Source organism: Rattus norvegicus, chromosome 1 (genome assembly GCF_021556685.1).
Source record: "Rattus norvegicus strain SHRSP/BbbUtx chromosome 1, alternate assembly SHRSP_T2T, whole genome shotgun sequence".
In the NCBI taxonomy this organism is placed as follows: domain Eukaryota; kingdom Metazoa; phylum Chordata; class Mammalia; order Rodentia; family Muridae; genus Rattus; species Rattus norvegicus.
In genome coordinates, this window is record NC_141534.1 from 41,835,001 (window position 1) to 41,860,276 (window position 25,276).

Here is a 25,276-nt window from a genome sequence, read left to right on the forward strand (position 1 = left end):
GTGAGATTGGTTGCTCAGCTTTGAGGAGATTTCTGCTCACTTACTTTTTAAAGCAAGTGCTGGGGAAATACTATAGTGTGTCATCAGGCTGGGACAAGGTCTTCTATTTATTCCTGTTCCTTAATGTCCACATGGAGGACACTGTGGCTCCACTAGGAGGCCATGATGCTTGTGAGAGGCATGTGTACGTGTGTGTGTGTGTGTGTGTGTGTGTGTGTGTGTGTGTGTGTGTGTGTTGGGCACTAGCTCCACATCTTAGTGGGCAGGCTCCCAGACCCACCTCTGGTTCAGCTGTGGCTCTTCAAGTCCCTGCCTACTTGTTCCTCCTCAGTCATGCTTTTATTTTGCCCTCTCTGAACTTTGCCAATTAGCAACCCAGGTGGCTTCTTCCTTGGTTGATTTCTTTGTTCCTCCAGAGTGCTTCTTTCCACATAGGAGGTAAATATATTGAGATGTAAGACCCAATGTGTCAAAATGCCTGCGGTTTTTCTTGTCCCTCTTGACAAACAGACCTTTTGGGGAGAAGATAGGCATAAAGTTAGAAAACATCATTCCTTAGATTCTAGAACCTGCTTCCTCTGGTTTGGATATAGTTTGTTTCTGAAGGCTCCTGTGCTTCAAGCGTGGCCCACAGCATTGTGGTGTTGAACTGGTAGAATCTTTAAGAGGGGGAAGGTTCTTAGATCATGGGGACCCTACTCTCACAAAGAGGTTAATGTCATCATTATGGAATGGAAGGGTTGGGTCTGACAGGAATGTTCAGTTTCAAAATGAGGTGGTTGTCATTAAAGAGTGACCCTGGCCCCTGCCCTGCCTCCTGTCTCTCCTGTGACTTCTCACATGTGTCCTACTGCATGATGCCACCAAGAGACCCTCATATGAGCATGTTGATGTGATGCTCTTGGATTTCCAGAATGGTAAGCTGAACAAATCTCTTCTCTTTGTAATCTTCCAGCTTCAGACTTTGTGTTACAGCTACACAAGACAGATGAAGGACTTGTTCCTGACTTCAAGCACTCAGTTTTTCTGTTGGGAAGCCTGCTGGCCTTGGCTCTCTAAACCAATACATGCAACCTGTTTTCCTCTTGAAAGCCTCTGAGGTCTGCTTTTCATTCCCAATGTTCTGATGTTTTCTGTGGGGATAACTTCTTGCAGATTGCTTATTAAGATATAGAATATTACAAGAGCATTTACACGTGTCATTTAAAAACAGGTATAAACCCTAACTCCTTATGGCTCTTCCAATGACAGAAGTATGCCTGAAGTTGCAAATTAAACATAAAGCACCACCATCTTAAATGCATGCCATTCAGCATACTGTGATGACTGACTTCTTTTGGTATCAGGGATTCTGTACCTATTATTGTGACTCAATGGTGTCCATGTGGCATCGCCTACCATCACTGTGTGAATGAGTCTTGCCTAGTATAAAATTTATATATATTGAGTTTGCTCTCCAACCTTTGTCATTAGCCATGACAACTAATGTAATTCCTGTTTGGTGTGATATGCAAATGCAGTTGGCACAGAATGATGGGTTGGTCATAGGTGATACATGAGTGTGCTTGTTTACAGGAACTTTGGGGGGTTGGCACTAGAAAGAAAGCTTAAGGGGTTGGAAATTTAGCTCAGTGGTAGAGCGCTTGCCTAGCAAGTGCAAGGCCCTGGGTTTGGTCCTCAGCTCCAAAAAAAAAAAAAGAAAGAAAGAAAGAAAGAAAGAAAGAAAGAAAGAAAGAAAGAAAGAAGGAAAGCTTGCTTGAAGCATATATGTTTTTATAGAGAGTTGACATAATCCTAAGGGTTCAGATCTTACCTCATATCCCCTGTGTCAGTCGCCCCTGCTCCACACTGGCTTATACAAAGGTGAGATGTGAGATATTTGGCCATTTTCCACAGCAGCCCTCCACCCTCCCCTCCCCCAGACCCCCAAACCCCCTCCCACAACCCCACTCTGCCTCTGGCTACTTCCTGTATCTCTGGAGCTAACACAGTCTGCATATAGTTTATGGAATTCTGTCCTCCCATGCTTGCTTTGGGATGGAGACTTTTGAGAACTGCTGAGGACCTGTGTCGTGTGGAGCTTGAAAACCCAATCCTTTTTCAAATTTAGGTTTAGTTTGAGCATCCCTGCTGGCCTTGCACTTGTGGGCCAAGGTGATGTTTACATTTTATAAAAGCTTATTTGACCACTCTCAGAGTTCAGTGTAAGCCTTCTGGCTTGTTAGAAATGTACATACATGTGTGCAGGGGGGTAACAGAGAAAAGAGGAAGAGAAAGGAGAGAGAGAAGGAAAGTATACATAGTATGTTGTGGTGTGTGGCAGTGGTAGTGTGTATCCAAATACCTATGTGTATTACAGTGTGTATGTACATATGTGTGTATGTGTGTGTAAGAGTATGCATTGTGTGGTAGTGTGGAATATGTGTGTGTGTGTGTGTGTGTGTGTGTGTGTGTGTGTGTGTGTGTGGATAGTGGCATAGATATATATGCATATATGCCCATGGTGGTGTGCATGTGAGTGCATGATGTGTCATTAGTACAGGTGGGCTTGATATTCTGCCCCAGCTACATTACTGCATACTAATGTCAGAATGTAGGTTGACCTCCTGGCTACTGTGGCTGCCTATGAGGGCCACACATTGCCATTTAGTGCTACAATGTGGCCATGTGCATGGCAGAGTGTGAGTCCTGCCTCTACTCCATAGCTGGGCTGAGGCTGGTCATACTGCTCTCTCCACTGATAGGTAGGTTGTGAATGTTTTGATGGTCCCAGAGTCCCTGTTGTTTCTATCTAGAACATCTTGGGCTCGGAAGCTGGCTCTGCTCTTCACATTTCCTCCCTCCGGCATCCAGTTCATCCCTGACTGTGTTCCTTTTAAACTCTCCCGTTCTTGATGACAGCCCAGCTGCCTCACACAAGATGAGGATAGCCCTGTCCACACAGAATCTTCATCAACTTAAACCTGTAACTGACTTGGCTTCTTTCTTTGTCCCTTCTTGCCCTTGCTCAGGGGCCTTCAGTGGCCGTGTTCTCAGCAAGTCAGGGGCCTTCAGTGGCCATGTTCTCAGCAAGTCAGGGGCCTTCAGTGGCCGTGTTCTCAGCAAGTCAGGGGCCTTCAGTGGCCATGTTCTCAGCAAGTCAGGGGCCTTCAGTGGCCGTGTTCTCAGCAAGTCAGGGGCCTTCAGTGGCCATGTTCTCAGCAAGTCAGGGGCCTTCAGTGGCCGTGTTCTCAGCAAGTCAGGGGCCTTCAGTGGCCATGTTCTCAGCAAGTCAGGGGCCTTCAGTGGCCGTGTTCTCAGCAAGTCAGGGGCCTTCAGTGGCCATGTTCTCAGCAAGTCAGGGGTCTTCAGTGGCCGTGTTCTCAGCAAGTCAGAGTGACTTCAGCTTGTGACTGTCCAAGTTCATTTTTCCTGCTTCTACTTCTTGGTGGTTTTTTTTTTAATTGAGTTTTTTTTCTTTGTTTGATTTTTATATCAGGGATTACAGTTTGGCCAACTTGCAGGAGGTGGTGTTACCTAATTCTCCCCCACTCTGTGACTTACAGTTTAATGTGATCTTACAGTTTATGGAAAGCCATGAGGCAAGGGTAGGGCATACTTAAGTTTCACTGATAGACAGGCTAGATGGTTTTTATTTGTTCGTTCTTTACTCTGGGGGAAGGGATCTGGGACCCAAGCTGCTTCCTCTGTTACAGAGATTGCTTTTGAGCCCAGACTGAGAAAGCATGTGGCATGTTTTAGAGATCTCTAACTTTTAAAAAGGAAAGCATCTTTGAGGTGTTTGTGGGTGGTAGAATATACCCCCAGAAACCACAGAATAGAACCCATCCATCAGGATTTTGTTCTGTGGTCCATTCCTGTGACAGGGGACAAATGGAACCTTTCGTATATTTTTTTGGAGGTCAGATTCAGCTTGTGCTCTTGAATTCCTGCCAAATGCACTAATTTTATATTTGAAAAAAAAGAAAATAGTATCCTAATAGCTGAAAGAAGAACATAAGTCTCTCTGAGAATCATTTCTATCCCACTGGGACTTTCCTCTGGAATCATATGGGGTCATAGTCTCAGTACCAGTAGGAGAATGCTTGCCTAAAGATGCTAAGAGCTAACATTCTCCAGCATTCTGAAGACCACTTCTTGACACTTTGATTCACTTCTTGATACCAGAGCCACTGTATGGGGACACATTTTCAATGTGAGGCAAATACCCAAAGGCAGCCACTCTGGTTAAGCTACCGTAGACTGTGGGATCCTTCACTATCCTGTAAATTATTAGGTCTGTGGATCTGGGATCAGAGCAACTGGTGTCCAGAGCTAAAGAGAGCCTCCAGGCATGCAAAACTGCCAGCCTTTGAAAGCCCCATTCTTTGCACAGGCTGTGCTTGCCTGCCCCAGGCCTCTGAAGCAGCTGGTCAGGCAGAGACTCTGTGGCTACCTGCAGTGGCTGTGATTATTACTCAGTCAGTCGTGTATCAGCCTCTTGCAACAGGAGCTGAGTTTCCCAGCCACATGACCTCAGGAGTGACCTGGGAGTGACCTTAAGACACAGCATTTCCCCTGCTCCTCTTAATCTCTTTTCAGATTAAGGCTTTTTAAGATGGAGACTTGGTTTCCTGACTCTAGTCCAGAGAGTTAGTGGCTGTATGGTTGTGCTGCCCATCAGGGCCTTCTGTAATATCAAAATGCTCAACATCTAGTGTAGAAGCCTCTCACTGTGCTGTGTGAAATGTGCTCAAGCACTTAAAATGTGGTTGGTGCGAATGAGACACTAATCCAACTCTGAATCTCATCATGAGGGATTTAAGTACCATTCATGCTCACCGCATTAGTCAGCCTTTCTAGTTTAGGGAAACAGAGCAAGAACAGTAGCTAAAAGAGAGCCACAGCCCTGTGCATTCCTAATGAGAGGACACCTGGCTGAGGTGCCCTCTGACTGGGGCAAACATTATCACACAAGGCCAAGCTGGTTTGATAAAGCTTGGCTCAGCATCTAAGCTCTTCCTGTGATTTTTTTGAGGGGGAAGGACCCCACTTCTGTACTCTGCTGAGAAGGTAGTCATTATTGACTGTGCCTTTGACTCCTCCTAGATCAGAAGAGGCTCCCATTTCTTTTTTTTTTTTTTTAAGATTTATTCATTTATTATATATAAGTACACTGTAGCTGTCTTCAGATACACCAGAAGAGGGCATCGGATCTCTTTACAGATGGTTGTGAGCCACCATGTGGTTGTTGGGAATTGAACTCAGGACCTCTGGAAGAGTAGTCAGAGCTCTTAACCACTGAGCCATCTCTCCAGCCCGAGGCTCCCATTTCTTGAGCAGAGTCTATACCATCTTCCTTGATTTCACAAAGCCCCAGCATGAACAAATGCTTGGTGTCCACAGAGGATAAATACTGAACCCAGAGATCTGTTCAAGGGAAGAGTGGGGTAAGGGTGAGAGGGAGGCTGTGCTATCTGTAGATTAGATCGAAACTCAGGGTCTATCTTGTGTGGCTTTTCTTGAGTGGTGCCAGCTGAGACCTGCAATGGTGTTCTTGCCTTTCAAGGTACTGATTGAGAAGTTGCTGTGCTGAACTATGGATGGCAGCTGAATTCATCTTCAGCTTCACTTTCTGAAACACACAAGGGGCCCCTTGTCCTGAGGATGCCTAAAGAGTAAATGATCAACCTGTGGATGATTCACCAGTCCATGGCTCCCACAGCACCCTCTGCCCCTCTGGTCTCTGCATGTTATTCTGTAAGCCAGGGGTTTCATTGCTGGTGTTTGGAATCTCATTGGTCCGTTCACTGTAGAGAATCTGGCAGTCTACACCTCTACTCCTAATCTAATCTGTTTAGGGGCCCCGATAACAACAAAACTCCCCTGCCAGCATTCCTTTCTGCCATGACTTCAAATATACACACAATCAGATTGTTGGAAACGTTGAGAATGTCACCCTTACAGCAGGTTCAAGACCAGGCAGTTAATTTACATGGAGCAGCTAAGGCTGGGTGACCCTGGTTGTCTTCCCATGTAGTTTTCTTTCCAGCTACTGCTGACACCCTTCAGCTCTTGCTGGGACTTAGCAGAGTCAGGCAGCTGGTGAATGCATGGGTCAAGATAAAGCACAAAGTTGCAGACTTCTGTCAGAGACTGGTTTATTTTTACATTGGAAGATATAAAGGGAAGACTCAAATGACAGAACAGAGGGCCACTGAGTGCTGGATATTCAGTTTCCAAACCAGTAAGGTCTTTCACCTGTCTTGCCTCCTCTTCTGGACTAGATGTTTTTGATGGCTCAACCCAAATTGGCTGAAACAATGTCAACGATCTACTCAAATGTGCTTTGACCTGGTGGCTAAGTGGTTTTACCTAGAATCTGCTTTAAAAATACTTTTATTATTTCTTAGAGAATCTCATGCAACAGCATAACCACATTCACTCCCATCTCTCCCCACTTCCACTCCTCCCAGCCCCACCCCTTTCTACAACCCTCTTGTCCTTTTGTTATGTTTTTTTAGAAGAGACTATCCTGCTGTACCTGTCTCCCAACTCCCTTCCCCCAACCTGTCCTGTGACCACTGTCCTAAACTCAGCCCCTTTCAAAGCAGCAAGCAATGACCAGCAACATCCAGGGTTCCATCCTTCCTCAGCCTGCACTCAGAGGAAATGACGGATTCTCTTGCGGAAAGAGTATGTTTCTTAGAACTCTCTTGGGCCTTAGATTACACATCTTCCAGGAATCAGTGTCTGATTAAGTAAGTGATGCTTCTGACCAAAACCCTGTGGTGGCATCAGGTTTTATACAGACCAGGAGCTGTGAAGAGAGATGTGGCCTACAGTAAAGACTGGTATAGTCAGCAAGAGAAGAGTAGATATGGATCAGAAACTGTAATTCCCACCTTTTCAGAACTCTAACAATGTACCATGATGTAACCATAGGTGTGATTACTGTTAGGAGCAGAATGTGATGGTCATGTGCCTTTGTTCCCTCTCGTTCCTCTTTTCCTTTTTCCTCTTCCTTCCCATCTCTCATTTCTATCCCCCTTTCTTCATCATTCTTCTCCATACTCCACCCCCATTCCTCCAGTCTTACTTTCCCCTTCTTATCCACCATGCCCCCCAAACCCCACCCCTACCCTGGCTTCTGGATGGATAGTCAGTCCTGTATTTAACTCGATTGGGTTAGCGCGCTGTACTTAGTTTTTCCCTACAGTAAAGCCTTTATTCACATTTCCTCCCCCAGGAAGAAGAAATGCCAGATGTAGAAATTGATATTGATGATCTTCTTGATGCTGACAGTGAGGAGGAAAGAGCTTCAAAATTACAGGTAAACAGCTTTCAAAGCCTAGGTTGTCCTCATCATGGGGGTTTGAGTCCACTTGGGTCTCCAAAGCCTGGGCACCAACTGATGCTGTGTGGTGGGGGCATTGGCAGTCCGCAGGACTTGAACAGTGGCATTTAGCAGAACAGAAAGCATTGGTGCTAGCATCTGATGTAAACCTGATAATAAAACAGCTGTTGACAACTGTTTTCCAGGAACCTTCTGGGACAGTGATCCCAAACCTTATTATTCAGGGAGACAGGGTCAGTTCCATCTTGAAAGGTCAATCTCCAGGAAAGGCAGAAGTACCATGCAGGCAAGTGATAAGGAGAGAGACTGAGCCAGACCTGGGAATATCCAAGCCCTGGGCTGGGCTCTCACTTTACAACCATGTGTAGTAAATCATTTTTCTCCTTTTTTTTTTTTCCAGAGCTGGGGACCGAACCCAGGGCCTTGCGCTTGCTAGGCAAGCACTCTACCACTGAGCTAAATCCCCAACCCGGATTAAATCATTTTTGAAAGCAGTTGCTAGAATTAGATTTGTTTGGAATGTGATTGTGTTTAGTAAAATACCTTTTATTAGGTACTCACCTGATTATATTCTGATGGAATAGTGGTGCTCAAGGTGCCTAATGTTTCTTAGCAAACAGCAATACAACCCAGATTTCCCCACAGGAGGTCTTGTCTCAATCTGTACTGAGCAGTTTCGAAAACTGATTAACCTGTGACCTGTGGTTGTTGTTTATGCTCAATGGTACATGGTGACTGGAGCCGATCAAAATGACCATTTTACTTCATCAATGTAATTAATGTGTTCATGATTAAGAGTGCCCTGAGAGTTCTAATGATTATTCCTTGTGTGTAGATTTCATTGGGAGACAATAGGAAGGGTTTTTTTGTTTTGTTTTTTTTTTTTGGTGTTTTGTTTTTCAAAACATGATTTCTTTGTGTAACCTTGGCTATCCTGGAACTCACTTTGTAGACCAGGCTGGCCTCAAACTCACAGAGATCTGCCTACTTCTGCCTTCTCCTGAGTGCTGGGATTAAAGGCTTGTGTCACCATGCCTGCCCCTTGACAATAAAAAAGAAACGATAAAGCAGACATCAGTTCTATAGAAATAAAATGACATTTAAAAAGTCAGTTGAGAACTTGAAAGGGGCATTTTAGTTGTCCTCTGAGTCCCTCTCTGCCTGGCTCCCATGTGAGTGACAAGAAGATAAAACCAACTATGGCTGAATCATGGCCAGAGCCCTCTCTCTCTCCATGTCCAGGATGGTTGCCACCATCTTACACAGGCAGGGGTCAGCTTTAAGTATGTCTGGTTTAATATGAGCCAGGTAGGTAATCCAAAGGGAAGGGTGTAAGTGTGCACATGAGTGTGTGTACAGAAAGAGGGAAAATGTCATCCTTTAAAGCAAGCTGTGATCAGTGAGTCATTTATAATTTAGTGAGGGTTATATTTGATTTTCAAAGCTATCATAGCACAAAAGCAAATTTTTGTTTTCCAAAAACTCTATGTAGTATGTTTATGTATGCATATGTGTATGTATATATGTATATGTGCACATACATACATACATACATAAGGACAAAACATGAGTGGCACTTTTATATCTTAGCTGACCAACTGGATCTTCTAAATATAACTTATTTAAAATAATATTCTTAGATATGTATTTATTGATTTCTACATCCAATGAGATAAAATGTGACTGTAGATAGTCAGTAGTAATCCTTGACAGACCATTGTAAAATATGATTTAAGGTTGAAATGAGGGAGCTGGAGAGAAAGTTCGGTAGTTAAGAGCACTTGGCGCTCTTCCAGAGAGCTAGAGTTCTATTCCTAGCACCCAAGTCAGTGGGCTCACAAACTGTCCATAACTCCAGCTCCCTGGGACATTGAACATCCTCCCCTCATGGATCCTGCATTCATGTGTACATATCACACACACACACACACACACACACACACACACACACACACACACACACAAAATTTGAGATAAAATAATTTAAATTAAAAAATGACTTTTTAATTTCACCTTTAAGATGATGAATTTAAAAAAATCCTGACTTTCTGTGTATTTAATTCTAGGAAGCTCTTGTAGACTGCTATAAACCAACAGAGGTAAGCCAATTATTCTACCTAAGTGCTGTGTTGGAATTGGTTTTTTGTCAAATCAATTTGCCTGTTTTAAAAGCTAAGCTACAACAAGTGAATACAAATGATCAGTTTCCACCCGTGCTCACCTGTGTTTCTCATCTCTAAGCCTAAATCTGTTTGGTTCAGATGTTATTAGAGTAGGGTTTTAGAGAAAATCTTCACGTCAGAGAAAATTGTGAGGAGATACAGAGTCATTACAGATGGAGACTATAGTTTATGACTTTATGGATATACATTTTAAAAACATGCTTCAAGTCAGGGTTGGCCAGGTGGCTCAGCAATTAGCAGCACTGGCTGCTCTTCAGAGGACCCAGGCTAGGTTTCCTGCAGCCACACAGCAAGTTTCAACCATTTGTAACACCAGTTCCAGATGATCCAGTACCCTATGCTGGCATCTGTGTGTATACACCTATGCACATGCTGTATAGACATATACGCAGACAAAAAACATACATGTAAATTACCTTTATTAGGAGAGAAAAATGTTCTGCTTCATCTGTGTGTTTAACAAGTGTTATGTTTAGTATTAGAAACAATAGATATTGCTGATTAGACCAAAGCATTTGATATAGAGATTAAGGTTTTGATCAGTTATGAAATAATTAGCTCCCTCCGACCCCCACCAAATACTTCATTTGTTCCTGTGGTAAATCAGAGAAATGGGAAGACCTGTCAGATGACCGGAGGTCACTTAAGGTCAAAGCAATGGTGCTTGACTCTTCTGAGATTTGAAGCGGTTAAACTATGGAAAAGAAAATATGTGTTTAAGACTGTGTAAATGTCTGTGTCTAAGGTGTTTTATGATCATTTAGTTTAAGGGTACATATCAATTTGAGCCATGTATTTAAAGCCCCCTGTTTTGACTGCATCCTATAGAAGTGTAAATATTTAACTTTGTCTATTAAAAGTGTATTTTTGGTGAATGTGACACACATTCATACTTTTGAAAAGTCACCAATGTCATAAGGCCAAGAAAGAAAAGCTTGTACTCCCTTCCCTCTCTCTAGAGGAAATATATATATATATATATATACTTTTCTCTAGAGGAAATATATATATGTATATATACTTTTCATTTATTGTCTTTCTGGGAAAGATGACAATTCTTTCTACATAATTCTTTTTTATTCATCCCTCCATTAAAATTATGTAGCGGTATTGTATAAAATCAATAGTTGAAGCCTGTAATATTACCATCTAAACAAGTGTTTTCACTACAAAGCTAACAGTAAACTAGGGCCATGGCTTCTCACATGCATATGACCATGTATACCTGTGCACGTATGTGCACGTGCGTGCATGTGGCCCTTTTCCTTTGTCTGTTTTTTACTCATTGTTTTTATTTACTTCTTCTTCAGCTTTCTGAATCTATGGTTTTCTTCTTATTTGGAAATTTACTTTGATGGAACCTTGAAGCCCATTCTCAATTTGTTTTCCATGACTTCACCTTGTACCCAGCTTTCTAAAAGATGTCCTGGACTTGAGTTCTTCTAATATTTTTATTGCTACCTTAAAGGGTTGCCTGTCTCATATCTAACATCTCAGATTTCTTTCTGGACAGGTTTCCATTTGTTTTAGTATTTCCCCCCGTTTCAGTAGTCAGTGTTATTCTCCTTGAGGACTTTAATCAGGTGTTTTACTTTTAACCTTATTCTGTTTATTCTTGGGTCTTATTCTGTGGTGAGCAGGTTGCCAGTCAGACTTTTTAATCCTGCTTTGTGTGGCATAAAATAAGGGCAGTATAACCGTGAGCAACATAATAATGCTAGTCCCTTAGGATTGCATTACAGTGAGCTGTCACCGCTGTCACTATAAATGCAGGGTATTTACACAACAAAAATCTCACATATGTTCCTGAGAACAGAGCCCCGACTTTAAATGATGCATGGTTACTTGAATGTCTTTCTTTGTTCCCCTGGGAAGATTGAGGCTGTGTCAAAGTGATTGTTCTAACCCCCGACTGGAAAGTTGCCAGTTTGACTTTAGGCTTTCTGGAAGCAGAAGGAGACAAAAGAGCCTCCCTCCACCTTAGCTGTTTGGGGAATAGAGCTTCTTTATCTTCAGAGTGTCGAGTGTCGGGGGGTGAATATGAATTAGAACATTCTGATGTTAGACAAAATACTCCTAGGGATGTAGTTGAGAAAAAATGAGGACTGGACATGGAGCTCAGTTTGGAGTGCTTGCCCGGAATGTAAAGGGTTGTTGTCTGAGTCCTCCGTCCCCTTTGGAGATGGTGAGACGGCACAGGACCAGTGGCACAGATTAAGGGAACAGGTGAGAATGCAGCAGCAAGCTCATTTATTAATTCTTGGAGAACTCCCTTTACACTGTCCATCCTTATCCCATTGGTTCCAAGCAAGCCTGTTCTCCAAAAGGGAGTTCCTGATTGGCTGTTGTCTGCGTCATCAATCTCTAGGCTCTCAGGCAGACTTCAGTTTGTCCCTCATGTGCTAGCTGCCTCTGAGGATGGGGGGTAAGGTTGAGGGGGACGCATGGGGCACTTGCTGTTTACTGACTTGTGAGGATGAGGCCACCACCCTGGCAGCGGGTCTTTCTTCTTCCCCTCCACGCACGCAAGTACTTGTGACTACATGGAGGCTAGGGATCAACTTTGCCTGTCATTCCCCAGGTGAGGTCTATCTTGGCCCGGTTTTGTGGTTTGTTGGTTCTTTGAGAGATGATTTCTCACTGGCCTAGAGATCTCCATGTGGTAGGCTAGGTTAGCTAGCCAGAAAGCCCTAGGAATCCTCTAGGCTCTGCCTGCTCAGTGCTGGAATTAGAGTGTTAACTACCATACCTGGTTGGGGGTTGAATTTAGCTTGTCATGATCTCACAGCAAGCTCTTGGCCAACTGGTTTAGCCAGCGTCAGCCTCTGGTCTTGATGCATTGTCTTAGGAGATTAGAAAAGAAAAAAGAAAAAAAATCACCCTTTGACTATTCTGAAAGGAGAGAGATGAGCTGGAGTTCCCAAGTGAGCATCTCTGGATTCTTTTTTTAGCTCATGGTTTCGAGGAATAGAAGTGCTGCAGAGTGAGGGAGTCTATTCAAGTTCATTTATCCTAAAAGATGCTTTGAGAAAGGTGGAGTGCTTTGGTATATGCTTGTAAGACACAGAGCTTTGTGTCAGTTGGACTAGAAAGAAACATATTGGCTTCTTATTTTTCAGAGTTAAGTACCTCACATTGTATCAACCTGTTCAATCTGGTGAAGAGGGCTTGAGTAACTTGACTACAATGTCAGAGAAGTAACCCAGGGAGTCACTGGTTGACTCTGAGGTCTAACACTGGGTCCTGTGCTCTGTCCTGCCATCCTACCTGTCCTCATGAGTACCTTGCCTCAGAACTTTAAAGGATTCTATCCAGTCTGAACTAGATGGCGAATAATTAAGCATCTCTCCTTTTAAAGCACCCATCTCTGGAGGTGCTGTATTTTGATCAAAGTTACTTTATACACAATCATGCCACTTGGAAGGTTGGAATGTAAACAAAGCATCTTTGATGATGGAGACAGAGTTGTTTATATCCCCTTGCCACAGAAGGAGAAGAGATGGTGGAAAGAAGAGGGAGTTTTAAGTTAAGTCTTTTGGGCAAAACCAGCCGGTGCTATGTAAGTTTTAATCAGGTTCTCAACCACTCTGGGCCTTCATTTCCTCTTGTTACAGATGCTCCTGTAAATGAAAGTACTCATAAATGTACCCCAGCAATTCTGTAAGGGTTATTTACAGTGATAATTTTAATGGTAGTAATTGATTTGTAAGCAGAGAATCTAATTATGTATTGAATATTTATTAAGTCAATTACAGCATAGTATTTTACACAGACTTAGACTTCCAGAGCACTTTTAGATTCATAGTGCAATAAGCAAGAAGGTATAAAGATTTCCCATCTATATCCCCAGCTTCCTCCATTATCAACATCCCCACAGAGTGGCACATTTGTAAGTCCTGTTGAGTCCATGTAGAAACATGGTAATCACACACATCCATAGTCTACATTAGGGTTCACACTTGTTCTTGTACCTTCTGTGAGTTTTGAAAAAATTTGGCTTGTGTTCATCATAACTATGTCTTACAGAGTAGCTTCACTGCCTTGCATTCTGCCCTGCCAACCCCTTCTTCCTTGCAGACCCACACAACACTGGTCTTTGTAGTCCCCATGGTTTCCCCCTGTTGGCATCCAGCTGGAGTCTTGCAAGATGTCACTCCCTCAGCCTCACTTCTTCACACTCAGCCATTTCAGTCTCCTCCATGGCTTTCCATGGCTTGACAGCTCACTCCATTTTAGTTCTAGATGATAGCTCCAGGTCTATAACTAGTGCTCACACCTTAAATGATGTCTTGACTGGCTGCAAGTGTTGGCAATGCTGCTTTGAATATTCTTGTGCAGATTTTTGTAATGATAAGTTTCCATGCCTTTGGGGTTAATTCCAAGGAACATATAGTGTATCTTAAGACTATACTTGGATTTGTGGGAACTTACCAAACCCTTTTGAGGTAACCAGATGGTTTTTCGTTCTCCTCAGGAATGAATGCTCCTCCTGCCCCAAAGCCTCCACAACACTTGGTATTGTTAAAGTTCTTTACTTTTGGCTATTCTGAGAGGTGCATAGTGATATATCTTTGTTTTAATCTAAATTTTCCTATGACATGTCATATGGAGCACTTACTCGTATACATATTTGATACCCATATATTTCCTCAGAGGAGAGATATCTAGTGAGGTCTCTAGTTCAATTTTTTTAAACTGGGTTTTTCTTTGTTTTTGTTTTTGCTGCTGTTGAATATCAAGATGTCTTTATTTTTATTTTTTATCTTATGTGTCTGAGTGTCTTGTCTGCATGCATTTAAGTGCATCACATTCATGCTGTGCCTACAGCGACAAAAAGAGGATTTCTGATCCTGGAACGAGAGTTACAGGCAGCTGTGAGCCGCTATGTGAGGAGCTGGACACCAGACCCAGGTCCTTGTAACAACAGCAGCTGTTCTTAACCACTGAGCTGTCTCTCCAGCTCTTGCTATGGATTTTAAAAATTCTTCTAGACTAGGGATGTAGATCATTGGTAGAATAGTTGTGTATCATACACAAAGGGGAGAGAGTGGGAAACATTAGTTTGTCTTGTTCTCCAGGCTTTTAGTAATAGGTATATCTTTGAAAAGTCTTTTCTTCCACTCTGTTCTTTCTCTTTGGAGTGTCTTTTACAGACGGTTTACTTAGTGAAGCCCAGCTTATCAATGTTCTCTTCTTGCATGGAGTTCTTTTTCTTTGCCTTTGTTGATGCTCCAACACTCATCACTGTGGACAACCACTGCTGTTTTCTCCTATGATAGACATCTTACTGGACTGTTATTGTTTTACATTTAGGTCTGTATTTGGTCTGAGTTATTTTTCGAGGAGAGTAAAGAGTTGTCTCTAGAGTGTTTGCTTTTATCTTGAATGTGCATGTCCAGTCTGTATCAGCCCCAGTTGTTTGAAAGTTTTCTTTCCCCTCACCCTATTGCCTTTGAACCTTTATCAAAAATTAGTTGATTACATTTCCATAGGTCTATTTCTGGGCTATCTATTCTGAGTCATAGTTGGGCTTCTCTTGCTCCTCATAATACCAAAATAGTCTCAATTACTTGAGCCTTACAGTAGTACATCTTGAAGATAGATAGCATCTTCTCTCTAGTGGCTTTCTTCTATTGGTGCTATGATAATGGTTGTCAGTCATGTGCTTCTGCACTTTAGAATAGGCTAACAATAACCACGAAAGAATTTACTAGAAATTGTGAATGAGATTACATTCAATCTGGAGGTCAAGTCGGGGAGAGACAACGTATTTGACAACAGTATATCTTCTTACCAATAAAACTGGAATGCTTCCCTGTCTTAGTTTCTTTCCCTATTGCTGTGATAAAGTACCCTGACAAAACCAAATTAAGACAAGAAGAGTTTATTTTGGTTTATAATTCAAGGTACAGTCCAGTATGGTGGGGAAATCTTGGCAGCAGATGCTTGAAGCAGCTCGTTATGTCACAACCACACCAAAAGCAGATGAATGTCAGTGCTCAGATTTCCCCATGGCTCTCCATTTTTATATGGTCAAGGACCCTACCAAAAGAATAGCACTGCCCCAGTGGGAAGGTCTTCACACCTCAATTAATCCATTCAAGATAATCTCCCATGAGCATGCCCAGAGGCTAACCTAAGTATGCTTGGAGGCTTGTCTCCTAGATGATTCTGGATATTACCAAGTTGACAGTTAAGACATCACATCTCCTGCTTTTATTGATATGGCTTCAAGCTTAGGGATTCTTTCCTTAACTGTGTCCATTTTACTTTTGAGCCACCAAAGGTGGTCTACATTTCGGTGAGTGTTTTTCATCACAGGGACTTTCTCTCTATGTGTCATCTGCCCTTTCACCAGAGCCTTTGGCCAAGTACCATAGTTAGTTTCAATTCTTAGATCACTGTTTCTTGCCATTACCTGAATCTGATTAAGATGGTTGCTGCTTCTTTAAACTGTGACCTTTTCTGTTGTCTTGTATATTTGCTTGATAAATTAGGTACCAGAGACTTGTTACGAGTCATTAGTAACATAGGTTTGGGCTGGGTAGTCAGTGAAAGCTTTCTACAGCCAAAGGACACAGTCTCAGCCTTTCCAGTGAGCTATTGTCCCTGGACTGTAAAGTTCCTCAGTTCCTCTCAGTCTCTACATCAGCTCTCCTACCACACCTTCCTCTGACCTCCCACTAACTCACCCTACCCAAAATGGATAGAGCCAGCTAGAGTGGGGTTTTCCTCCCCTCAAGTTTCTTAGATTCTAGAAACACAAAGAATTTTCCTCTGATGTCCAATATGAGGACTTGGGAAAACTCACTAAATGATATCATGTCCAGACCTGAATCCCCTTAGGATATTTTTTTTATCTCTCTAGCAACTTGTCATTTGTGGATGGGTCTTCTTTCAGGGTGTTGGTCCCCACGGAGACAGAGACTGCTCCCTGTGGTTTTTCTACTCCAAGTTGTAATTCTCTGTATTTGCCCACCACTCTCTCCATTCGTGGTATTGGTTTGCCCTGTGGACTCACGTCTCTTATAGATTTAAAATGGAGTTGCTGATCTTCCATTCGGCTGTTGGCTTTTTTTTTTTTTAATTAACTTGAGTATTTCTTATATACATTTCGAGTGTTATTCGGCTGTTGGCTTTTTACTTCTTGGTAGGAAGGTGTTGCCATATGGATGCCTCACCACGTCAGCCTGCAGATGGACCCCACTGTTATCAGTTAAGGATCTGAGACATGGAGAGGCTACCAAAACCCCCACAGCCTGTCAGAGATCAGGTCAGAATGGTATGGAAACCCACAAGGTCAAGCTTAATTCACAGGAGGGCTGTGACCTGCCCACTGAATTTGAATCCATATAAAGTCTTCCACTCACATGCAAACATTCAAAATGTCCCAATTCACAAATTACATTCTTCAATTGTTATTATTAAAAATGACTTTCAAAAAACGTGCTAATTTCTCACAAGTATACTGATTTGGGCATGTCTCCCTCTGTCATACCTTTGCAGCTGTGATTTTCTTCTGTGTGTCACAGGCTGACTACCGAAAGGACTTTCATTTGTTCGATTTGGTTTATATCCTAACTGTGAACTCTTGACATGTCATACCTTTCATGACTTGGGCACATCAAGACTCATGATGTAATTAGGGCCAGCTCTCTCTGTAGTAGTGAATAGAGGGTAAGATTAGGTGAAGGGGGGGCTAGCACATGAGGTTGCCCTGGATCTTCACACATGTGCCAGGGCACAGACATGGTCATAGTCACACACAGAAGTACACACACACACACACACACACACACACACACACACACTGGGAGAGAGTGTGAGGGGGTGGGCATGTTTTGAAATCATGTTCCCCATGAGTAAATGCCAATTTGGATGTAGTTGATATAAAACAGGTTTAAGTAGATGAGGAAAGAGAACATTGTTACAGCATGCATGTAGGACATGGTAATTCTGTTTCCCGTTATTTGGGGTTGAGTAGTCAGTATGCCAACCCGCTGGTGTTGGCAGGATTGGAGGGATGTTTGAGCAACTTTAACCAAGCCAAGCTGAGTCTCATTTCTTATTTCTCTGTCCCTTACTTGATTTTCAAGTCTTAGGATTACATAGGTGTCCCTCCATTATATTGGAGTAAGGGACAGAAAATGTATTTGGTGCCTACAGGAGGAGTCTGCCTTCCTGACTGCAGGGAGTGGCAGGATGGGCTCCTGCGACAGATGGGCTCTTCTGAAAAGGGTTTGCTCCTAGCTGAAGGTGCCCATGTCACTGCACAGGGTAAACATTGAGTTTTTCTTCCAGTACTTTGGTGTTATTTGCTCTCCCAGTGGCTGCACTACAAGTTTGCCTTTGAATAATCAAAGCCTATCGGTTGCTATGGAGTTAGAAGTTCCCAGGATGATTCAGAGACCATGGTGGCAAGAAGTATTTCCAAGTCCTAGTTATCTGTAGGGGCCATTTCTATGTAGTAAATGTGCTATGGTTTAGAAATAGAAACTGACTGATGCTTTCTGGAAGACAGCCCGCTCTGATGCCACCCCCCCCCCATCCCAATTCTGCCCAATGGAAGGCAGATTCTGCTTGTTTGGGCCTTGTGCCATGATGTTACTTTTCTAAGGGACTTTGGTATATCTAGTTTATGCTGACATGGACTGACTTACAGATTTCCTTGAACTGGGTAGGGTGAAAAGATCATCTGAGTATTGACTGCACCAGAAGCTTATGGGTGTCTGAAGAAGGCACAATCATTGCTTTACCACAACCTCTCATTCATTTTCTCAACCAATGTTTACGGACACTAATCTAAAGACAGGGACACAACAGTGAATGCTCACTACTATTTAAAAGGCAATCTCCTGAGAAGGGGACTTGGGTAGGTATTTAAATGCTGAAAGGAATAGCGAAATAGGGAAACAGGTCATCATTGTCCTTCTGTCAGCTCACCAGCTTCTGTAGCTTAGAAGCCCAAGTGTGGCTTAGAGGAATTGCTCAAACAAGGGGCAGCCAGGTTGCTCAGCTTAATAATCCTGAATTCTCAAGCAAGAAACCCTATGTTATATCTCTGTTAGGCCCTTCTGATTTGGCTTATGAGACTTTTTCTAAAGAGACATCAGTCTGGGTCTGCAAGAGGAACAGATCTTGACTAGGTAAGAGACTCCACACTCCTCAAAAAGATCCCCAGATAACTTCTTGCACACCACTAGTTAACAAAATAATTCTGCCTAAAGAAAAAGTATAAGAGAATAAGCATGGGTATACAGAAACAAAGGAAAGAGTTGCTGCCACCCTCAGAAAAAAAGCTTTCAAATAGAAACAAAATTGGCCCTGAAGTTCTGTAGAATAACAGGGCAATGAATGCTTAAGGATGAGGTTAGTACTGAGATAACACGTAAGGCTTCATCAGGTAGCCTAAAAGATCTCAGATCTGACTGTTAACTGCACATTTTCAAACATATATCCCTCCCCCCTTTTTATTTTTTCAAGACCAGATTTTTCTGTGTAACAACCCTGGCTGTTCTGGAACCCGCTCTGTAGACCAGGCTGGCCTTGAACTTACAGTAATCCTCTTGCCTTTGCCTCCCAAGTGCTGGGATTAAAGTCATATGCTAACACCATTGCCACTGCCATCCAGCATTTTGTTTTGTTTTGAGGTTTTATATAGGCCAGGCTATCCTCAAATTCACTACATAGCTGAGGATGAACTTCTGATTCTGCTGCCTCTACCTGCTGAGGGCTAGGGTGAGAGATATGCACCATGCAGGTCTTGTGTGGTGGTGGAGATTGAATCTAGGGCTTAAGTTTGCTAGACCACTAAGCTACATCCCCAGGCCCCTCCTACTCTTTATGCCCCAGACCTCTTTGCCCAGTGTGTGTTGGGACTGACATTGAAAATAAACCTCATGCTCTTGCTCTCCCTTGCTGCTTTTCTGTGGACTCCTATCAGGAACATCAGCTTCCTGCTGGTATATGTGTAAAGCCCATTAAGGTCGTCTTTATATCCAGAAGTATTACCTGACAGTAGTTATGGGACAAAAGTCTGTGTCCACTTCCTGTTTGGTGAAGATTCAGCACTCTGCAAAGTTACCGAACGGTTCACAAGACTGTCCCCACTGCAAAAACCAATTGCAGGTTTAGAGGTACCTCGGGTAAGCTATGTGTTTGGTGATTTAATAGAGGAGCCCACAGATTCATTGAATTCCATTATATTTCTTATTCTGATCCATCTAGTAAACATAACAGATTAATGGGCCCACTTGACATTTTCTAATGATTGATGGAGACTTTATAGCTTCTTACTAAATTTAAAATGATCTCTCTTACCTTAACGCAACCCCATTTCCCTCTGTGTGGTTAGAACTACATAGACATAAACAAATGGGAATTAAAGAACAATGTGGGGTGCACTGGGCTCCTTTGCTGTATGCAGACACGGGTGGGTTTTTTGTAAGAAACAAACACATCTAGAAGTAGGAATTGAATATCAGATTAAAGAGACTGTAATCACAACAAAATGAATTAATCTTTAAAGCAGATAGGAATCAAGCAAAGAACATAGCTTCATGTCTTCAAGTTAAAGAAGGGAAATCAAAACTGGTCTGTGATTAAGTCCTTCAGGAATTTATATTAGCAGAAGTCATTTGACAGCACCCATAAGACGTCACCTGAAGCAGATAGCAAGAACCAATTTTCAGATAATGAAAAGTAGGGTCAATTTTGATAGGCCCTGTGAGCTGATGGATCGAACTGTAGTCTTCCTGACTCCCTAGATGTAGTGAATATTGACTCAGATATTGTAGTGAATAAAAACACAGACATACATGGCTCAATTTCAGCCTGCCTTTTTGGCTCAATTGCTGGGAACTTCTGTCTCCTGTTGTTAGCATGCCCATCCCAATACTCTTAGTTCAGCACCTCTTAATCTGCCCTTAGGTTAGTGTCCCTATTACCTTCTCCTCGTTCAACAATCCAAAATTGCCCTCCAGTTAGTTGTGTTTCTAATCTCCTGCTTGGGGAAGCAGTCAATGTCCACTCCGCCCAAGACCTACATGGTTGTTCATCTTTCTTCCCTCTAAAGCATGGCAAAATCCCCCTTCCTCTTTCTGCATCTCTTAGCCTGCCTGTGGGGACCTGGAATTCCCACCTCTCCTTCCCCCCAGCTTTTGGACCCTAGCATCTTTTGATTGACCAAGAACCAATTGGGGAGCAGGACCTTAGCATCAGAAGCACCCCCTACAGAGTCCCACCCTCCATTTCTCTCACTTCTCCTAACTTTGGTGAATTGAGACGTTCTTCTACTCATCTGGTTCACACATTGCCAGACTCTCACCTTGACTGCTGTTTTAATTAATTTTTTGTTGTTGTGATAAACATTATAGCTCAAAGCAACTTGGAAAGGAAAAGGTTTATTTTAATGTCTAGGTTATAGACTGACATGAAAGCAAGTCAGGGCAGAAACTTGAGACAGGAAACTGGAGGCAGAAACTGATGGACAAGCTTTGGAGGAACCATGCTTACTGACTTGCTCCTCATGGTTTTCTCAGCTTGCTTTCTTATACAACCGATGACCACCTGCCCAGAGGTAGTACAACCCACAATGGGCTGGTCCTTTCCATGCCAACCATTTATCAAGAAAGTGACCCACAATCTTTCTTACAGACCAACTCAGTTGAGTTTCACTCTTTCCAGAAATCTCTAGTTTTTTTCAAGTTGACAAAAAGCTAACCAGCACAAACTTGCCCTTGAAGCCAGGTATGGTGAACACCTGGAATCCTAGTACTTCAGAGTCTAAGGCTGAAGATGGCTGGATTTAAGTCTAGCCTGGGTTACATAGCAGGACTCTGGATCACAAAGAAAACAAAACAAAAGCAAACAACAATGACAAACAAACAAACAAAAACTCTTTAAAAATACTTAGGTTTAAGTTGATAGTGAACCTGGGCCTGGGGCAAGTGGAGCCTGTCAATGTGCAGTTTTAGAGCAGTTCTTGGAAGCTAATCAGGGAGAACACACAGCCATGTGGACATGGGCAGGATTGCTGGTCCCTGTGAATCTCACTCTTAAGAAGTTTTATCTGCTTTTTCTCTCTGCCTCTGCCTCTGCCTCTGCCTCTGCCTCTGCCTCTGCCTCTGCCTCTGCCTCTGCCTCTGCCTCTGCCTCTGCCTCTGCCTCTGCCTCTGCCTCTGCCTCTGCCTCTGAAGTGGGTAGTGTGTTCAAGAAAAGAGATTGTACATCCATAGTTCTTTCAGGCACATTTCGTTAGCGCTTTCCTTGCTGGCTCAGTTACTGTGATTGGTGACACCATTCTTCAGAGAGTGACACCTTAGAGCCCTTGTGTTGGGAAACAATTCTAATTAAAAAGTTACTGTTTAATATCTATTCAGCTTATTTCTTTCTAAGTGGTTCAGGATACTGGAAAGGATGACCTAAGTGTAGTTTCTGTATACAGCAAAGATGGCTTTCTTCCTTATTTTCCAGGAATCCATCTTTTGGGAAACTCCAAGTTGTCAGCAATGAACATAACAGATTAATTACTTTGAATGACCAGGGAAGGCCCAGGGACACCTGGCTATGGTGATAATTAGAAAGCATGTGTCCATCTGCTGCCTCTGGCACAGGCTGGGGCAGGCCCATATGTGGGTGGTGGGGGTGGATGCTGAAAGCCAAAGAACCCAGAAGAGATCTAGAAAATAAGGTTTCAGAGTAGACATGTTACAAATTCTGAACCTGGTGGGACTGCTGCCAGGGCTCCTCGGACCTGTTTAGAAATCAGGTGACTGTATGCTACCTGGAGTTAACTTTGCAAGCTTTAGGGGAATGCTATACTTTCTGTGGCTGTGTTGATTTCACTTCCCTTCTCTTCTCTCCGGTGTCATTTCTTCATCTCCCCTAATATCCTGTCCTGTTTTCTCCGCTTCTTTACCCTCCCACTTTCTCTCTCATTATAAAAAGAACAGCCTAAGCTCCACTCTTCCCTTACTCTCCCAGATCATCACTTACCCAAGATTAACAAAACACCTTTGAGAACCTTCAGAGTGTCTTGGGTCAGTGGTTACTTTCTATGATTTTTCCTTTAAACAAAAGATCTGTTTTCCATTTTATGTGCATGAGTGTTTTGCTTGCTTTTATGTCTGTGTACCACATGCATGCCTGGTGTCCATGGAGAACAGAAGATGGAACTGGATCCCCTGGAGTAGAGTTACAGGCAGTTGTAAGCTGGCATGTGGGTGCTGGGAACTGAACCTGGGTCCTCTACAAGAGTGACAAGTGCTCTTCACTGCAGAATCATGTCTCTGGCTTGCTATACCCTTTCTTTACTTCCAAGCCACAGCTGTATGAATCCACTCATTCATTCAGATAATTCTTTACAGATCTTTGCAAGGCTTCTCCTAACAACTTGTCTTGACAAACCAGCAAAGGTGAACCAGGCTGTGTGGCCACCGAGTGGTGACAGGAATACACAGAAATTATTTTGTCTTTTATAATTTACAATAATATTTTGAAAGTCTCTTTTTTTTAACCTTGCTTATTTTGTCTAACTTTGATATTAATTCAGTGAGTTGTATAATTTGTTCATCCTTCCTTGTCTTCCTTTACTGTATAATTTTCTTTAAACATCATGATGGTTTGTATATGCTTGGCCCAACATGTAGCACTATTAGGAGGTGTGGCCCTGTTGGAGTAGGTGTGTCACTGTGGGCATGGACTTTAAGACCCTCATCCTAACTGCCTGGAAGTCAGTCAGATGAAGAGGTAGAACTCTAACTTCTGCCTGTACCATGCCTGCCTGGATGCTGCCATGCTCCCACCTTGACGATAATGGACTGAACCTCTGAACCTGTAAGCCAGCCCCAATTAAATGTTGTCCTTTATAAAAGTTGCTTTGGTCATGGTGTCTGTTCACAGCCATGAAATCTTAACTGAGACAGAAGTTGGTACCAGGGTATTATGATAGGCCTGACCATGTTTTTGTTTGGAAGAATGTCAATTTTTGGACTTTGGATTTGGGAAGCAGTGGAACGCTTTAAGTGGGGATAACTAGGCTATCCTAGTAGGAATGTGGAAGACTTTATTTCTGTGAGTGATTTGAATTGTGCAGACATGGCCCAAGAGGTTTCAGTGGGGTGGAATTTCAGTGTATGGCATAGAGATAGTTTCTGTGGTATTCTGTGATAAAGAATGTGGCTGCTTTTTGTCATTGTCTGAAGAGTCTGCCTGAGGCTAAGGTGAAGAGATTTAGAGTAATTGCTTTGAAAAAGGGAGTCTTAAAACAGACTGGTATAAATTCTGTTGTGTGGTTACTAAAGTTCCCTCTTATGAAGAGAATTTTAATGAAAAGGAGCAAGCTGAGAAAGGAAAAATACAAAATATATGCTTCAAGTATTAAACTGACACCAGGAAGTAGAATAGAGCTGAACCCTATGTTCTAGGAGATAACAGATTAAGGAAGTGGGACTTTGGGGCAAGATCTCACCCAGGTAAGTTTAGGTTCAGGCATGGTGGTATATACCTTTAATCCCAGGAGAGAAAGCCAAGCAGATCTCTGAGGTCAAGGTCAGCCTGGAACAGAGGAAGTTCTAGGTGAACAAAAGCTTAAGTCCAGATGTGATGATACACATCTTTAATCCCAGGAGACAGAACCATGTAGATCTCGGAGTTCTACAGAGTAATTTCCAGGACAACCAAACTTAGGCAGTGAGGGAATTGAAAAAGATAAAACTGGTAATAGAAGAAGGGGGATCATGTTCTAGCCTTAGCAAGCAACAGTACTTGGCAATTTTGGCCATTTGCCTCTGGCTTTATAGCTAAGAGTAAAAGGAGAATACTTCAACAATTGATGCTGGTTAGCTGGAGGCTAAAAAATTAGCAGTGATTAAGAGGAGACCAACATCACTGAGGTGAAATCTTCTGTGAAGTGTTTTCTGAGAGTACAAAGAAGCTGTAGTCCAGAGATCACCAAGGTTGTTCCTCATGCTACAGCTGCACTTGGTAACATGTAAGAATCACCTAGGTGATATTTGTTTTGAAGATATGAAGGGGTCATTGAGAGCAGATGAGGCTTAGCACTGTGACAGGCCAGGGAAGGCCACTGGTGAAGGGGCAGCCTCTGTTATAGTTGATGGCCCAAGCTTTCTGGGGTCATGCAAAGAAGTTGAAGCTTTGCACCATGAAGAAAGTCTATGAGAGACTACAGTGAAGCTTAGTTGCAGTTGAAGGCCCTGTCATATTGGAGATACTAGTACCATAGGGTGATCACCAAAAGTAGCAGAAGCAGTAGAGAAGAGTCTACCAGAGCCTAGGTAATACAGAAGACCGAGCTAGAGAAGTGATGCAAGCCCTTTGAAGGAGTCCAGAAGATCATGTGTGGATCCCAGATATTAGAACAAGAAGCTGCGCAGCTGATTTAGAAAGCCCAAAATGTTAAAGATGCCAGAGCCATGGGATACCTGCTGAGAAAAGCTGCAACAGGGAATGGAACCAGCCCAGGAGGAAGAACTTTGTTGTAGTCAATAAAAATGAAAAAGGAGTGGAGATCTGAAGACTGCTTTGGCATCAGACATGGAGATGCAGAGTTTGGAGTCTGCCCAGCTGGTTTCCTGTCTTGCTTTGGGAATTACAGTTAAGTGATTGGATAAATCTTAGAAGAGACTTTGAACTTTGGACTTTGAACATTGTTGAGACTTTGGAAGTTGGACTAAATGTACATTTTTATTATGCTATGGCTAGGTATGGCCTCCAATGATTCAGGTATTTGAACAAG

The 25,276-nt window shown here is 42.8% G+C and overlaps 1 protein-coding gene across 2 annotated transcripts in view; it reads left to right on the plus strand.

Annotated features, from left to right (window-relative positions):
- Positions 1–25,276, plus strand: part of Ppp1r14c (protein phosphatase 1, regulatory (inhibitor) subunit 14c) — a 113,468-nt gene that overhangs the window by 61,427 nt on the left and 26,765 nt on the right. Inside the window, exons 2-3 of one of the 2 annotated variants that reach the window (XR_015648771.1) lie at positions 7,186–7,312; positions 9,403–9,435. Coding sequence is in view for 1 of the 2 variants with exons in the window: in NM_133425.3 (NP_596916.1) it covers positions 7,229–7,312; positions 9,403–9,435 (117 nt within the window). In the remaining variant the exon portion in view is untranslated. 2 annotated transcript variants of the gene reach the window in all.